The following is a 16847-nucleotide window of genomic DNA, read 5'->3' as shown; positions in this document are numbered from 1 at the left end:
ACCCCCCATTGCCCTCTGAACAGCCTCAATTTGTTGGGGCATTGACTACAAGGTGTCAAAAGCATTCCAAAGGAATACTGGTCCATGTTGACTCCAATACTTTCCACAGTTGTGTGAAGTTGGCTGGATGTCCCTTGGGGTGGTGGACCATTCTTGATACACATGGTGAACTGTTGAGCGTGAAAAACCCAGCTGCGTTGCAGTTCTTGATACAAACCGGTGAGCCTGGCACCTACTACTATACCCTGTTCAAAGGCACTTAAATATTTTATAATGCCCATTCACCCTCTGAATGGCACACACACACAATCCATGTCTCAAGGCTTAAAAATCATTCTTTAACCTGTCTCCTCTACTTCATCTACACTGACTGAAGTGGATTTAACAGGTGACATCAATAAGGGATCATAGCATTCACCTGGCCAGTCTATGTCATGGAAAGAGCAGGTGTTCCTAATACTTTGTACACTCAGTGTATATCTTAACAGGTATGCATATGAACATGAGATTTGTTGCCAATGAGTCAATGCTATTCTCCTGTATCTTCTCACTGGCCTAATCGACAGAGCACTGGGATGGTCTAATATAAATGTTTCCTGCGTTTGCACTATCCTGGGCACTTGCCAATCAATAGTGTCATTACCCCCAGCTCAGATCCAAGAAAAACTCTTCCCTCTTAAAAAGAGAAAGAGTTTAGAGCAGAGTGAGAGAGGCGACAGACAGGTGGCAGCTGAGGCTGATACTAATACGAGGTTAATGATTGAGAGGAAGTGCTTAGGAAGCCCTTCACCATGTTAGAAATGCATGGGCTGTAGTCGAGGAGGAGGAGAGAGAGAGAGAGAGAGAGAGAGAGAGAGAGAGTGTAATGTGTAATGTTTACTTTTAATTTTTATTGTTGATTTCACTTTTGTTTATTATCTATTTCACTTGCTTTGGCAATGTAAACATACGTTTCCCATACCAATAAAGCCCTTAAATTGAATTGAGAGAGAGCGAGAGAGAGCGAGAGAAAGAGATCTAAGTGCTTGATAGGCATAGCATTTATCTCTCCCACTTTAAAACACACTCAGAACTCCTTACCCTCTCACCCTCTCTCCACCATTTATCAGCAATCAAAAGTTGATATCTTTCAAGCGGAAGGTGAGAAATACGCACATGCATAAGTATCCAGATTTCTCTATTAAGGTTGATATCAAATGTAAGTGATTTGCATTTATTTGAGCTTTTTATGAAAGTACAGAATTGAATCATGGTTGGAGGAAACATGGAAAAGTAATGCTACTTTAAATGTTGACAAACTTGTTATCCCACTTAAGTAGGAGAAAATGCCCTTTGAAAGAATTTGGTGAGATTTGTACACTTCCTAGAGAGATCTTCTTTGTTACCACCCATTCAGCATCATTCATACCCTCTCAAGCCTTAGCCCCACCCCAGCCACGCATGTAAACACGTGAGTAAGTATGGTATTGTTCTCCAGAAAGTAGTCTCTACTTAAACCCAGCTAAATTCAAGGCAGCAATATTTGTGCGAGCTGTAGCAACACTTTTGCAGTTGTCCAAATATATATTTTTCCAAATATCCGCAGTAGCAAAGATGATCTATATACTAACCAGGGAAGTTTCTTCTCCGCAAAGAGTTTGGTTCTGAGTACCTCCCTGGCGATTTCTAGAATGCAAACACATTCTAACCATTCTGATTGGTCCCAGAAACCGATGGGTTGGGCCAGAACACGCCTGGGTAAAGCGGCGTTTAGAAAATTCATAATTGGCATTGATAGGATGATTGGTTAGAGATGATCCATCGCTGATTACTTTGTTTTGTACAACACCCCTCAGCACCACAAACAACAATGATGGCTGTCTCAGAGTATGTAGCGAACATAAAGCAGCGGAATCATTTAGTTTGAGTTGTCAAATTAAAATGAAATTAAATCCAATTTTATGTGTCACATGCGCCGAATACAACAGCTGTAGAGACCTACTAATGCTTATTAACCAACAACGCAGTTCAAGAAATAAGAGTTAAGAAAATATTGACTAAATAAACAAAAAAACAAAAAATAACACAATAAATTAACAATAGTGAGGCTATATACAGAGGGTACCGGTACCAAGTCAATGTGCGGGGGTACAGGTTAGTTGAGGTAATTTGTACATGTAGGTGGGGGTGAAGTGACTATGCATAGATAATAAACAGCGAGTGTGTAAAAACGAAGGGAGGGGGGGTGTCAATGTAAATAGTCTGGGTGGCCATTTGATTAATTGTTCATCATTCTTATGGCTTGAGGGTAGAAGCTGTTAAGGAGCCTTTTGGTCCTAGACTGGCTCTCCGGTACTACTTGCTGTGCGGTAGCAGAGAGACCAGTCTATGACTTGGGTGACTGGAGTCTTTGACAATTTTTGGGGCCTTCCTCTGACACCGCCTAGTATATAAGTCCTGGATGGCAGGAAGCTTGGCCCCAGTGATTTACTGGGCAGCACACACTACCCTCTGTAGCGCCTTACAGTCAGATGTCGAGCAGTTGCCATACCAGGCGGTGATGCAACCGGTCATGATGCTCTCGATGGTGCAGCTGTAGATCTTTTTGAGGATCTGGGGACCCATGCCAAGTCTACTGAGGGGAAAAGGTGTTGTTATGCCCTCTTCACAACTGTCTTGGTGTGTTTGGTCCATGATAGTTTGTTGGTGATGTGGACACCAAGGAACTTGAAACTCTCGACCCGCTCCACTTCAGCTCTGTCGATGTTATTGGAGGACTGTTCGGCCCACCTTTCCTGTAGTCCACGATCAGCTCCTTTGTCTTGCTCACATTGAGGGAGAGGTTGTTGTCCTGGCACCACACTACCAGGTCTCTGACCTCCTCCCTATAGGCTCTCATCGTTGTTGGTGATCAGACAAGGAGCCTGAAGCTTCCCACTGGGCATAAACTGGTTGAATTAACATTGTTTCCATGTCATTTAAACAAAGAAAATCTATGTGATGACATTGAATCAACGTGGAAAACTGATTCGATTCTAAAAAAGTTATCAACGTAAGGGAATTTCACCTAAATCCAATGACATGTTGATTTCACATTGAATTCACTTTAGTTGACAACCAACCAAATGTAAATCAAAACTAGACGTCGAACTGACGTCTGTGCCCAGTGGGTAGTTAACTGTGAGAGAGTGGAGACAGGGGCTAGCTAACTGCTAACTGGGAGAGAGGTGGAGACAGGGGCTAGCTAACTGCTAACTGGGAGAGAGGTGGAGACAGGGGCTAGCTAACTGCTAACTGGGAGAGAGGTGGAGACAGGGGCTAGCTAACTGCTAACTGGGAGAGAGGTGGAGACAGGGGCTAGCTATTTGCTAGAGGTGGAGAATGGAGACAAGAAGCTAGCTAAGTCTCCACCTCCAGTGTCCTCTCCTGATTCCTATGCAGCAGCCCAACTCTCCCTCTCTCTCCCTGCATATGCTGTTAACGTCTTGTTAGCATCTGTGCTAATTAACCAGACAGCTGCTAACGATAGGGAACACGCATACATCACTCCCTAGCCCTCGCTACGACACGGTTGTCTATGAAATTATCTTTATTTCCACCTCCCGGCTTCATTAGGGGGTAATTTTACACTCTTCCACGAGGGAGCGAGGGAGAGTGAGAAGAGAGTGAAGAGAGGACCAGTCGAACGCCACACCCCCAAAGCTCCTAATGACCGCAGGCAAGAACATGTCTGTCAAATAAACAATAACGTAACAAACAAATTAAATAAAGAGAAACGCCTCTAGTTGGAGCCTTAAACAGACTAAAATACTAATAGCGTACTAACCCATAATGAGAAACAGGGAAGGGGGAAAACAAAACTAATTCTAATTGGCAGAAGAGAGAGAGTGGTGGAGTTGTGGGGTTCCTGAAGAGTAGCTACTGTAGCTCATCTGGTCAGAGCTTAGGTGGTTTGATGGTGGACTTACCTTAAGGAACTTGTACAAGAGAAAAGTGAACCAGTTGGTCAGCATCTTCTCAGCAACAGACTCCGTTCTAACAGAGAAATGTAAGGCCAGGCATAAATAAGACATGATAGTTCAATAATCAACTAGAGGAAATTGCAGCTCTACCTGCAAAAACTAACTAGGAATAAATCTAGTTTTAGTTTTAGACTAATACTTATACTTTCATAAGGGGAAAAAGGTCTTAAAACAAATACTTTATTCTCAAAGCAAACAACCAATCTTCATTAAAAACAGACAATTACCATAATTGGCTAACTTCTCTCGTTAATCATAAACCTGTTGCCTCTACGAACAAAGACCCCTGAAATGTCCCACAGATGAGGAGCAATTAAAATCCACTGTAATTTATTTATATTTATTTATCCTAATATCAAGAGAGGAAACCTAGGCAAACAGTTTCCCCTTTCTCCTCCCCCTACAGTGGCTAGAAAAGCAACTTTCTCTCCATAATTATCTAGTTAATCTAAATTAAAAGGCGGCACAGGAAGGAGGGGTGATAGGAAGAAAACTTCTACAAAACACCCCTAAAGCTGCAATATGTAACTTTTTGGGCAACCTGACCAAATTCACATAGAAATATGAGTTATAGATGTGTCATTCTCATTGAAAGCAAGTCTAAGAAGCAGTAGATCTGTTCTGTGCGCTATTTCTATGCTTTCCGTGCTTAAGTTTAGTTTTTGTGCCTTTTACTTTTACTAAAGAGTAACGCTCCCTATACTTTAAATGCATTTTTCTGCAAAAGGTGGTTAACTGTTGGGCAAAAAAAGGTGGCTAAACTGTGTTTACTTAAGTTTACCCTCCACTACACCATTGGCTATAATGTTTGAGAGAATATGGGAAAAAAAAGTACTAATGTGTACAGTGCTTTCGGAAAGTATTCAGACACCCTTGAATTTTTCCACATTTTGTTACTTCTTCTTCTTCTTGGGGACCTTCAATGCTGCAGACATTTTTTGGTACCCTTCCCCAGATCTGTGCCTGGACACAGTCCTTTCTCAGAATTCTACCGACAATCCCTTCGTCCTCATGACTTGGTTTTGCTCTGACATGCACTGTCAACATGCACTGTGGGACTTCATATACACAAGTGTGTGCCTTTCCAAATAATGTTCAATCAATTGAATTTACCACAGGTGGACTCCAATCAAGTTGTATAAACATCTCAAGGATGATCAATGGAAACAGGATGCATCTGAGCTTAATTTCGAGTCTCATAGCAAAGGGTCTGAATACTTATGTAAATAAGGTATTTCTGTTGTTTATTTTTAATACATTTGCAAACAATTCTAAAAACCTGTTTTCGCTTTGTCATTATGGGATATTGTGTGTAGATTGATGCGGAAAACAATTAATTTAATACATTTTAGAATAAGGCTGTAAAGTAAGGAAATGTGGAAAAAGTCAAGGGGTCTGAATACCTTTCTGAATACACTGTATGTAAGAGTAGTATAATTTACAAGTCAGTATGTTAAGAAATTTGTTACAACAAATGTGTGAGTGAATGTGTCAGCGGACGACTGTGTGAGTGGGTGATTGTGTGAGTGAGTGTGTCAGCGGACGACTGTGTGAGTGGGTGATTGTGTGAGTGAGTGTGTCAGCGGACGACTGTGTGAGTGGGTGATTGTGTGAATGAGTGTGTCAGCGGACGACTGTGTGAGTGGGTGATTGTGTGAATGAGTGTGTCAGCGGACGACTGTGTGAGTGGGTGATTGTGTGAATGAGTGTGTCAGCGGACGACTGTGTGAGTGGGTGATTGTGTGAATGTGTCCGTCTCACCGGCGCAGCAGCAGCTTGGGGTGGTTCTTGCTCTCCAGGTTCTTGTCAATGAGGTCAGATAGGAGCTGTTTGAGAACCCCTGTGGCGTACTCCATCTCCCCCTGCAGCGCTGTCATGATGAGCGACGCCACGTTGCCACGGTCACGCATGGAGAAGGAGCGCTGCGCCTCCAGGGTGCGGATGAACGTCAACAGGAAGTGCTTCTTGGTGAGGAGCTGGCCAAACAGGGTCAAAGCCTTCTCCTGGTTGGCCTGCACCTATCAGGAAACAACATCCACATGTGTTGTAAATGTAATGTAAATATATGGAGTACCCCACATTAAAAAATACTACAGTGCACTATGGATAAAATACTATAGTATTTAAAGTTGACTATAGTATAAATACTGTTGTAAAAAACAACTGTAGTATATACTATAGTAATTATTGTAGTCTTTTTTGCAAACTGTAGTATACTGTATTATTTACTTTATTGGTTTTGCGGACATTACTGTAGTAGTTTGTGTAGTATTTTGTATTTTTTTATTCTTTGACATAGAAGTGTGGGATTTCTCCTTTAGGAAACCTACTGCGCAAAATTCTCAAAGAGCACATTTTTCATAACCTGTAGGTAGGTACTTTAGGACTGAGGTCTGAATGGAGAGTTCAGAGCTTTCGCTCTTTTCTATAACCTGTAAGGAAGACAATATATCGTCTCTACTTGGGCATGTAGGTTTCTCACTTATTGGTGGCACACATTGGGATTATGGGGGAAGGAAATGGGCAAATTAAATACTGTAGTATATACTATAGTAATTACTGTAGTGTTTTTGCATAAAGTTGTGTTTTTGTTATATTACTGTAGTATTTACTGTAGTGTTTTTGCGGACTGTAGTATTTACTATAGTATTCTACAGTATACTACAGTTTACTACATATTCTAGTAAGTACTGTAGTATTCTATAGTAAACTAGTAATTTTATGTGGGGTCGGGGAATTGTAAATGGTATAATGTAAATACATGGAGTAAGACTAACGTAAATAACACAACAATAAATGATGTAAGTATTATTTAGAGATTGGCTATGTACTGTATACAAGATATGACATCTTGGCCTATGAGGCCATTGTTAGATTCACATTCATGACCTTAGCTGCTTTTAAAGCCTGCAGTGCATTTTCAAGTTTCAAGTTTTATTGTCACAAGGACAAGTACAATGCATTCTTTCTTAGGAGATGTTTCTTCAAATGTCTTATGATCAATTTGCCCTACGTCGTCAGCTGAGCACAGGAGAAAACAGAACGGAAGGAGGAGGAGGAGGAGGAGGAGGAGGAGGAGGAAGGGGGATGCACTGGGGCGTAGAAAGGAGAGGGCCTGTGCAGTGCTGTGCGTCCGAGGGTGGCTGGGTGACAGAAGTCTGTTCCACAGGCTGGCATCTGTCACTTCTCATCAGCAATGCTACGGCCCCCTTTAGACCTAACCCACAATCCTTCACTCTAACTCTCTCACATAGACAAGGCAGTGCTACTGCTCAGAAAACCAAGGGTAGTGTCTGTTAAAAAGGGAAACAAACATCTAGTATATTCTGCAAGGCTTACGGCATAATGTCATGCCTAAACAACACCCAGTACGTGTTATTAAAAGGAAAATAAAGTCAAAGTACTGTCTCTGTCTTTATGAAAAACACTTCCTCCTCCATTAGCCAACTGCCTGGCTCCATCCCCCCACCCGCCTGCCTCCCATGATCCCCGACTGACCTCATAACTCTGAAACACATTTAGTCCTGTAGCCAATAGAGGACCACCGTACCGTACACCATGCACTCTAACTTCACAGAATCTCCTCCTTCCACTACATGTACCGTACACCATGCACTCTGACTTCACAGAATCTCCTCCTTCCACTACACGTACCGTACACCATGCACTCTGACTTCACAGAATCTCCTCCTTCCACTACACGTACCGTACACCATGCACTCTGACTTCACAGAATCTCCTCCTTCCACTACACGGCCTAATAAAGTGCCTCAATTTTCCTCAGTGGAGCTAAATGAAATTCTGGGGCCTCTGGGGGAGCAGGCTGGGTACTGTAGGTTGCTTTGGGGAGAGCAGCTACACAGAGCAATAAGGGATTGAGCCGTGTGTATGGACACTTGATTACGCCTGGGACTCGAGGGGAAATTCAGTGGGAAAGAAATCCGGACATAACAATAAAGATGTAATCCCTCCCCTTTAGAAGAGCCTGTGGTTGACAGGGCGGGGAGGTAGCGAGTCTCTACACTGTATTCTGACAGGCATTTGCATATATTTCATGCTGAACCAGGTGGGATCTAGTAGCTTATTTGAAATATATATGGAACATCATTGATACATGAAGAGAGAGAAGCTCCTATGTGATGTGGCTACTGTATATGAAATGATTACAGCCATATCATATGACCATTTCATCGGCTTAATGATTGGCTGTATGAAATGATATCATGTTACATACATCCTGTCCTCTGTATCTTCCCAAGCTGTAACATGGGATTCTGGTGAGACAAAGGTTTCCTCTAACATTCAGAGGGTGGGATATTAGGTACAGATATAGATACAGATTAGTATAGATAGTGGTATAGATGTTCGAGTCTACATGCTGCGGTGGCAGTGGTGGTGTACCTCCTTGACCCGTACCTCCATCTCCTTGAGCACGGGGTGGTCCTCGATGCCGGGGAACAGGACCCGCATGGCGTAGGTCCTGTAGTCCAGGAAGGGGATGCCCGCTCCGTCCAGCTCCTGGGTCAGCTCGTGGATGTCTGTCTGCAGCTCTGCAAAGGCTGAGGGAACACACAGACAGAGAATGAACTTACTAGGATGTAGACACTTAAACACAGGGATGCAGTCAGTTACACTGGGTATGAATGGACATTGAAGGGGATTCTGGAAGTACAGTATCTTCATTACACTCCATGTGTGTGTGTTCCAATGTTACAACTGTGTGTGGCACCGAATTATCAATGTCAACTGCAAACATATGCCACCACACCAACACTGCACTGATTGGCTTAGAGAAAAAGACACAGGGAAAGGGCAAGTAAATAGAATGTGGATTTCATTCTTCTGTTGTGTTTTGAATTGAATCCATACTACTTGGAAATACAAGAGAAGTGCTAAACGAAAGAAAATAAACTGTTCCAAAAAAGGGGAGAGACAATGGAAAGAGAAAAAGATAAAACAAAGTTCATCGGAAAGAAAGTCAATGAATTGGATGAGTGGATAATTAATAAAGGAGCAATGCGTTTCATGCATCATTTCCCCCAGCTGTTATTAGCCTGCGTCGTCCGCTGGGATGATTATAGTAGACTGCCAAGCTCCCCCTTCTGTAAGGGCTACACCATTTCTACATACAGTTTAGCAGCCACTCAAACATTATACAGACGGCACGATTCCTACAGGTTAATTAAGGCTTTACTATCATGCATATATGGGCCTTTCAGAATGGGTCCAATTATTCATAGAGATAAAATAACTATCAAAGTTATAATGTGAATAATAAAACATTCTGTTGACAGGGAATGTGTCTGGCTGAGTCTCGACTTTCCAACCATTTGCAAAAATGAAATAGTTATCCTTCATTCTATTGAGTTTGTTGTGTCTAAGCACCAAGCCAAAGCAGCCATTACATCCAGCAGGGTAAACTACACAGCAGATCGTCTCCCCGTCAACAGTTGCAGCAGCATCTAATATGTTGTTAATGGGCCATTAGCCGTGTGACTGTTAGTTTTGTCTGTCTGTTTGTTTGGATTACACTGCTCTCTGATGGCCCTCAGAGCACGGCTCATTGAGCTCCACCTCCCCTATCATCCTCCCCTCCCCTACTGACTGACACTTAGTGGGACACGCCCACCTCCCCGCAGCCAAGCCCGCCCCCCCGTCTGCTGCCCCGCCCATCCCCATCACCTGGGTAGCATAGCCCGTCTGGGCCTCCAGCAGGAGGGGCGGGGCAGGGGGCGGGGACACAGCAACGCTCTACTTCCTGGTGGCACTCAGTGTTTTTACCTCACATCGTTGCCCAAACTTCCCAGCTACAGAGGCAGATGTGTAGATTACTCTCTGTTGCTGCTGGTCTGTCCGGTCTGAGACTGGTGTGTAAAGGAACTCATGTCTGTTGTGCTGCTGCTGTTTGTGTTGTAAATAAATCACGGCATGTGCATTGTATTGAGCATGTGTGGCAAGAATGCTAAATCTATCAGGTATACATGTGGAGTAACAGTAGCTTTAACTCAGTCACTCTCCGATGTTCCCTGTACTGGTCGATCTGACCCCACACAGTCCCCGTCTCTCTGTCTCTGCCAGAGTTCTCTTCCCCATCTCTGTATCCATCAGTGTTTGGCGACAGGCTGTGGGCTGAGACTGACAAGGCTATGACCCTCCGGATGGCCAGCCACAGATAAGGAGCAATTAGTCTCGGTCCATCTCTCAGTGGGCAGCATAGACGCACCTCAAAACGTCAAAGCGACAACACCAACTTGGCTGTCCACACAACACACAGACACACTCACACGTTCAGAGGATACTGCGACCACATCACCAGAGAGCAAGCAGCCCTCTCGTATCAGCCACACCAACCTGTTACCATGACGACTGGACAGAGTGCAGCTACAGCACAGTCACATATCCACACAGAAAGAGAATAAGAGAGTGATTATGAATGAGGGAGAGTGTGGGGGGAAAGATAGAGAGAGAGAGAGGTGAAAGGGAGAGAGAGAGAGTAGGAGAGAGAGAGAGACAGAGGTGAAAAGGAGAGAGAGAGAGAGTGGGAGAGAGAGGGAGGGAGAGGAAGGGGTGAAAGGGAGAGAGAGGGAGGGGTGAAAGGGAGAGAGAGGGAGGGGTGAAAGGGAGAGAGAGGGAGGGGTGAAAGGGAGAGGGAGGGTTGAAAGGGAGAGAGAGGGAGGGGTGAAAGGGAGAGAGAGAGAGAGTGGGAGAGAGGGGGAGAGAGAGGGAGGGGTGAAAGGGAGAGAGAGAGAGAGAGAGTGGGAGAGAGAGGGTGGGGGAAAGGGAGAGAGAGAGAGGGAGAGAGAGGGAGGTGTGAAAGGGAGAGAGAGGGAGGGGTGAAAGGGAGAGAGAGAGAGAGAGAGGGAGGAAGGGGTGAGAGAGAGAGAGAGAGAGAGAGAGAGAGGTGAAAGAGAGACTGACAAGGATGTGTGACTGTCCGTACCTTCTTTACACTCCAGGGCCACTCTGGACTCCAGGTTGTCCATCTGCAGCTGCAGGCGTTTCAGGGTGCGGTCAGCATCACGGGACTTCCTCTTGTAGGCGATGAGCACAGCGATGATGACCAATAGCAGCAGACCACCACCTCCGCCGATACCGATGATGGCAGGCAGGGTCAGCAGGCTGTCTGAGTAGATCTGGAGAGTACCAGGGGAGTACTCGAACCCACCCACCCGGATCTGAGCACACACACAGAAAAAAACACAGAAACACGTCACAGTGCTAATCAAACAAAGCAATCACTACAGTGAAAGAATCTACCCCTCAGGAACCAAAGTCGTTAATAGGAGTAAAACACTGGGAATGGGTTCTAAAAACCCACATTTACATAAACCAGCAGGTCTGACAGAACCCATCACTGGATTATCTCAAATCAAAGTATTCAGTGGGGGGTTGATAACTATTTCGATGAGCAATGATTACTGCACTTTAAAGGATCAAGTTAACACAGTCAAAGAATGTTAAACACTTGTAAAATTGGGTTGTTTCAGTTCAGGTGCTAAAAGTTTGTCCTGTTGATGACAGTTTCTAAACATCATGTATTTTCTATTGTATTGACAGGGAAGGGACTGATGAGAACAGAAAAACCTGAAGGCCATAAAAGGTTTCTTAGAAAACTTGCAGGAGGCAAAGCCGCCGACACACAGCTGTGCATCTGAGGAGGCAAACAAGACAACACGCACACACCAGACTCTGCACACATACAGAGACGTAGCCTTGTGCGTCGGGCCAGACGCCTACTGGGGGCCCTGTATGTAGGTCACTTTACACAGGGTATAGAACACACAGCTGTGCCCTTCTCCCCAGCACACCCCACAGCGCACACAACACACACAACACAAGCGCACGCGCACACACACACACACACACACACAGCCCAGCACAGAGCAGATGGAAACAGACAGTTCTATTTTTAAAGTGCCATTGTCAAGAGTAATGAATTACTATACCGAACCATGAAAATGGTATTTCTCCAATATTCAACATGACATTTAGTTGCAAAGCAAAGAGAATCCAGCTCCAAGCCTACTGGTAGTTTGGAGAGCCATCATATTGAATTACATGGATGTGTTGTCACTACTTTCAATGTCTTTCCAGACTACTAAATGTCACACAGATAGTGTGACTGGAGAGGATAGTAGAGATTTGTTTGGAGGGGACTGTGTGTGTATTTGAGGATATATAGAAAGTAGTACTTGGGGAAACCCGAAAAAATACTAAGTGCACTGAAATTAGCTGTAGTATTTTAAAGAAAAAAATGTACAGAGGCAATTCCATCTTGAGTATATATAAAGGTTAAATAAAACAAAGTCAAGTCAAGGGAGACCGTGTGAACTCAGTCCAGGTGAGTCGTGTGCCATGTGAAATGAAATGGTATAGAGTAAGTACTCACTGTGACTTTGTGCTGTCCAGTGAGGTTGGGCCATTCACACAGCAGCTGAGTCTCAGACAGGGTCAGAACACAGGGGGTCTCCCCGATGAACACCGTGTAGTTCAGCCTGGAGTTACCAGGCGCTGCAGGGATTAGGTTACGACCCTGGAAGGAAACACACAAAAACAGTGTCAACTGTTTTATTGTTTTTATCTGACCCAATCCTTTAAACCAAGGCCAAGCACAGAGTTAACCACACAAAGCCGTGCATTGGTAGCAAGGCAAGATATGTTCTATAATGTGACAGACTTTGGCTCGTATGGAGCCACCGCCGATGTTGGAGGTCGCACAATTTCAATCTGACAAAAGCTTTGGAAAACATTTTTTTTTCCCCAAGCATCTCTCTTTGCCTAAGTGTCAGAGCGAGGCCATGAGCCCTGTAGCCTTCAACTCTAGAGAGAGAAGGGTGGCAGAGAAGAGCAGGTGGGGAGAGAGAGAGAGAGAGAGAGAGAGAGGGTGGCAGAGAAGAGCAGGTGGGGGCAGAGAGAGAGAGAGTGAGAGAGAGAGAGAGAGAGAGAGAGAGAGAGAAGGGTGGCAGAGAAGAGCAGGTGGGGGAGAGAGAGAGAGAGAGAGAGAGAGAGAGAAGGGTGGCAGAGAAGAGCAGGTGGGGGCAGAGAGAGAGAGAGAGAGAGAGAGAGAGAGGTGGCAGAGAAGAGCAGGTGGGGGAGAGAGAGAGAGAGAGAGAGAGAGGGTGGCAGAGAAGAGCAGGTGGGGGAGAGAGAGAGAGAGAGAGAGAGAAGGGTGGCAGAGAAGAGCAGGTGGGGGGAGAGAGAGAGAGAGAGAGAGAAGGGTGGCAGAGAAGAGCAGGTGGGGGGAGAGAGAGAGAGAGAGCTGTTGTGCCACCCACTGCTCTAGCAGCATGAGAGAGGTGAAGACTCAGTCTTCCAATCCCTCTCTCCACAGGGCTCCTCCCAGGCAGGTCACGCCGTGGAACACTTCAGGCATGCATTCTATTCACGATCATTTCACCCTGCATCAGCCATGCACCCAACACCCCACCCCGCGCACCAGATGAAAAATTAACTGCTTGGCGAATGCGATGCACATCTCGTAAAATACCCTTGATTATTTCAGCAAATTACATTTTCTTATTCTCATCACTGTGCTAATGTGAAGGTTAGTTATAACGAACCAGACAGGGGATTCTCTCTGCAATCAGAAAAGGTTTAGTTAATACATTTCATTTTCAATGATGGTTCTTATGTTGTTTTTTTTATATTGGCTCAGAGGATAATTGGATGCACAACCGTCCCAATTTTGTCGTTTAGAGCTGGTGCTGAGGGATACGTGAAACATTGAATAATCTAAATCGAAAAATCCGGCGGATTACATTTGATGTAATCCAAAAACCTAAAAATATATTTGATGAAATACTATACACTGTATTTTAATAGGGATTAACAAATACAAATACATGAATGGTTTCTAAGATAGACAGGTGAAAGAGAATTCCCTGGTAGACACTTGAAAATATCAATTTTAATTTCTGTGACTCGTTAAAATGACTGAGCCTCTCTGGTCCTCAGTGTTCACCCCCCCACTCCAACCACTCTGTCCTGCTGGCATTCAGGCTCTCTTACCTTGAGGATGAGAGGGGAGGTGGGTTTGAGCTCCAGGACCCCGGTAGGGCTGAGGGGTTCGAACACGGGGTCAGGGTAGTAGCTGAACGTCTCGTTGACCACCACCAGAGCGTGGACGTTGTCCATGTAGAAGCCGATCTCATCCGGCCCACTGCCCGTGTCTGAGAATCCCCTCTCGGAGTCGGTTACTGACGGGGCCAGGCACACCATCACAGAGTTATTAAACACTGTGCAGTTCTGAGCGGGACAGGGGGAAGGAAAATAGAAAATAAAGGAGATTAGAAAAGTGTGAGATGACAAATTGTATGTTCCCTTACAACAGTGGTCCCCACCCCTTTTCACTCGGGCTCCCCTTGCTTCATTTGGGAACGCACTTTGCCATGTCTTATGTGTGTTCGTGAGACATCTGAGTGATGCAAACATTACAACAAAATCTATGGGCTAAAAAACCTAGTTCAAAAATGTTAGCTGACATGGGCTAGTTGATCTGGACATTTCTGACCAGTTATAAATAGCTCTCTAAGGTCTGCAGTGACTAACATGACAAGAGGAGCTGATGATGCACTACCCCATTTAGAAATTGCACCTTGTGCATTCTACTATTACAACTTTTCAAGAGTAAATTGAGACCCAGACTAAGTTCCTTAAAAAAAGTGTTAAAATAATAATATTCTAGTCTGAATTTAAATGACTTTAACCAGGTATAACATTTTTTGAAATTATTATGAATTTACATATTTTAATAATTTAATCTCTGGAAATGTTTTCTTTAATCCCAGCATTTTCATTATAGAGTTATTAGCAGTGCTATTTGGGTGGATTTTGTGGTCTCAAACCAGTGAATTTATTAATATTCTTCATCAGGATTATGGGCAAAATGTAATTATTGACAATGAAAGAGGTGGGAATGTTGTTCCCTTGTAATATAATTGCTACATTTACTATCAATATAGCATTACAAATTGTTTTCCAGATTGTATATTGGCGATTCTTTCTCACAATGTGAATATTGGGTCGCGACTCAGACAACCTGTTCAAATTTGGGTCCCGAGGCAAAACCATTTCAGAACTACAGCCCTAGAGGAGCCATGTTACTTAAAAACCCATTCAAATATTGGTTTACATGCATCTCATTACAGTTTCTCTAACTCCCAGCTAAACATTCTCAGAAAATATTACTGCTTTGCTGTGTTGGCTTTTATGTCTCCAGGTATTGCTAGTAGATTCAGAACTGTATCAATCCCCTCACCTACGCTGTATGCTTCTCTACATGGACCTCTTAACATGTCCTCAACACGGAGCACAAGGACCTCAGCAGCATTGTGTCTAGAGCAGAAGCTAGTTTGAACGGAGCACAAGGACCTCAGCAGCATTGTGTCTAGAGCAGAAGCTAGTTTGAACGGAGCACAAGGACCTCAGCAGCATTGTGTCTAGAGCAGAAGCTAGTTTGAACGGAGCACAAGGGACGGGCCATTAGAACAAGGTCATTAAGCAGAAGTTGATTCTCTTCCAGTAGAACTGAAGGAAAGGTTAATGGAGCCCCATGGTGCAAGGTGAGGGGGTGAGGGGCGACTTGCCAACACCGCTTTGTCATCCTGGGACATTTTAAAGGTTAAACGGCCTGGGGGAGTGTTGGATGTTTTGTTTCAAGGAGCAGGGTAGAAACAGGAGACAAAATTGGCAGAACAACCGACAGACAGTCTGATGGCCACCCATGGACGAGATGTGTGTGAGTGAGGTGTTTGTGAAGGGGTCTGGGCTAGGTCCATACTCACATGGAAGGATTCGGCGGAGCCGTACTTGGCTCTGATCTTAGGCTCTCTGATGGTGGCCAGGTTAGTTCCACTGACGGTCAACAGGGTTCCACCACTGACAAAAGAAAAAAATTAGTTTGTTAACAAATATGTAAATATGAGGATGCATAGAAAAGTATTAGACAATCAACATAAAGTAGATGGAAGTATATTCAATTGCCAGCTGTGGGTAAGTTGTGAATAAAACCCCCGGAAAATAAAACGTGTTGTAGGTGTACTTTAGGTCCTAGGAGACAGTTACAAATGGAGTTTACAGTCCCAGTGTCTGGAAAGCCAGTGCATAACAACACCCACTATGTCTGGCAAGTATAGCGTATATACATCCCTCCTGCCTTCCTTTATCTAGCCGGGTGAATGCTGTGTTCTCTGCAGTCGACTTTCTTCATCATGCATGCATGGACAGGCAGCTCCTGGCTGAGGCTGGGCATGAGGCTGGGCATGAGGCTGGGCATGAGGCTGGGCATGAGGCTGGGCATGAGGCTTTAAAGCAGGCTTTCTCCACAGATTGTTATTTGTGTAGAGCCTATACCTCCAGCCCGGCTCTTTATGTGAAAAAGCCCTCTTACCTCAGGTACACGCTTCAGGGAATAACCAACAGAGAATATACTCTCTCTCTTCACCCACCAGCCCCAGCTCCAGGCCCAGCCCCAGGCCCAGCCCCAGCCCCAGCCCCAGGCCCAGCCCCAGGCCCAGCCCCAGGCCCAGCCCCAGCCCCAGGCCCAGCCCCAGGCCCAGCCCCAGGCCCAGCCCCAGCTCCAGCCCCAGCCCCAGCCCCAGCCCCAGGCCCAGCCCCAGGCCCAGCCCCAGGCCCAGCCCCAGCTCCAGCCCCAGCCAGTATCTACAGTGCATTTGGAAACTATTCAGACCCCTTTACTTTTTCCACATTTTGTTACATACAGCCTTATTCTAAAATGTATTAAATAAAACTAATTCCTCATCAATCTACACACAATACCCCACAATGACAAAATGAAAACAGGTTTTTAGAATTTTTGCAAATGTATTACAAATAAAAAACAGAAAT

General features: G+C 44.7%; 1 protein-coding gene across 2 annotated transcripts in view; it reads right to left on the bottom strand.

The window, feature by feature from the left end:
• Window positions 1-16847, bottom strand: part of LOC112221539 (plexin-A1-like) — a 340982-nt gene that overhangs the window by 10787 nt on the left and 313348 nt on the right. The window contains exons 17-23 of one of the 2 annotated variants that reach the window (XM_042303888.1): window positions 15785-15878; window positions 14010-14246; window positions 12391-12534; window positions 10942-11176; window positions 8403-8560; window positions 5763-6019; window positions 3948-4014 (exon numbers count right to left, since the gene is read on the bottom strand). In XM_042303888.1, the coding sequence (XP_042159822.1) occupies window positions 3948-4014; window positions 5763-6019; window positions 8403-8560; window positions 10942-11176; window positions 12391-12534; window positions 14010-14246; window positions 15785-15878 (1192 nt within the window). The remainder of the gene's footprint in view (window positions 1-3947; window positions 4015-5762; window positions 6020-8402; window positions 8561-10941; window positions 11177-12390; window positions 12535-14009; window positions 14247-15784; window positions 15879-16847) is intronic. The other variant, XM_042303889.1, reaches the window with a different exon arrangement.

Source organism: Oncorhynchus tshawytscha, linkage group LG22 (assembly GCF_018296145.1).
Source record: "Oncorhynchus tshawytscha isolate Ot180627B linkage group LG22, Otsh_v2.0, whole genome shotgun sequence".
NCBI classification, from domain to species: domain Eukaryota; kingdom Metazoa; phylum Chordata; class Actinopteri; order Salmoniformes; family Salmonidae; genus Oncorhynchus; species Oncorhynchus tshawytscha.
The sequence above is the reverse complement of the archived record's forward strand: the minus strand, read 5'-3'. Positions and strand labels throughout refer to the sequence as shown.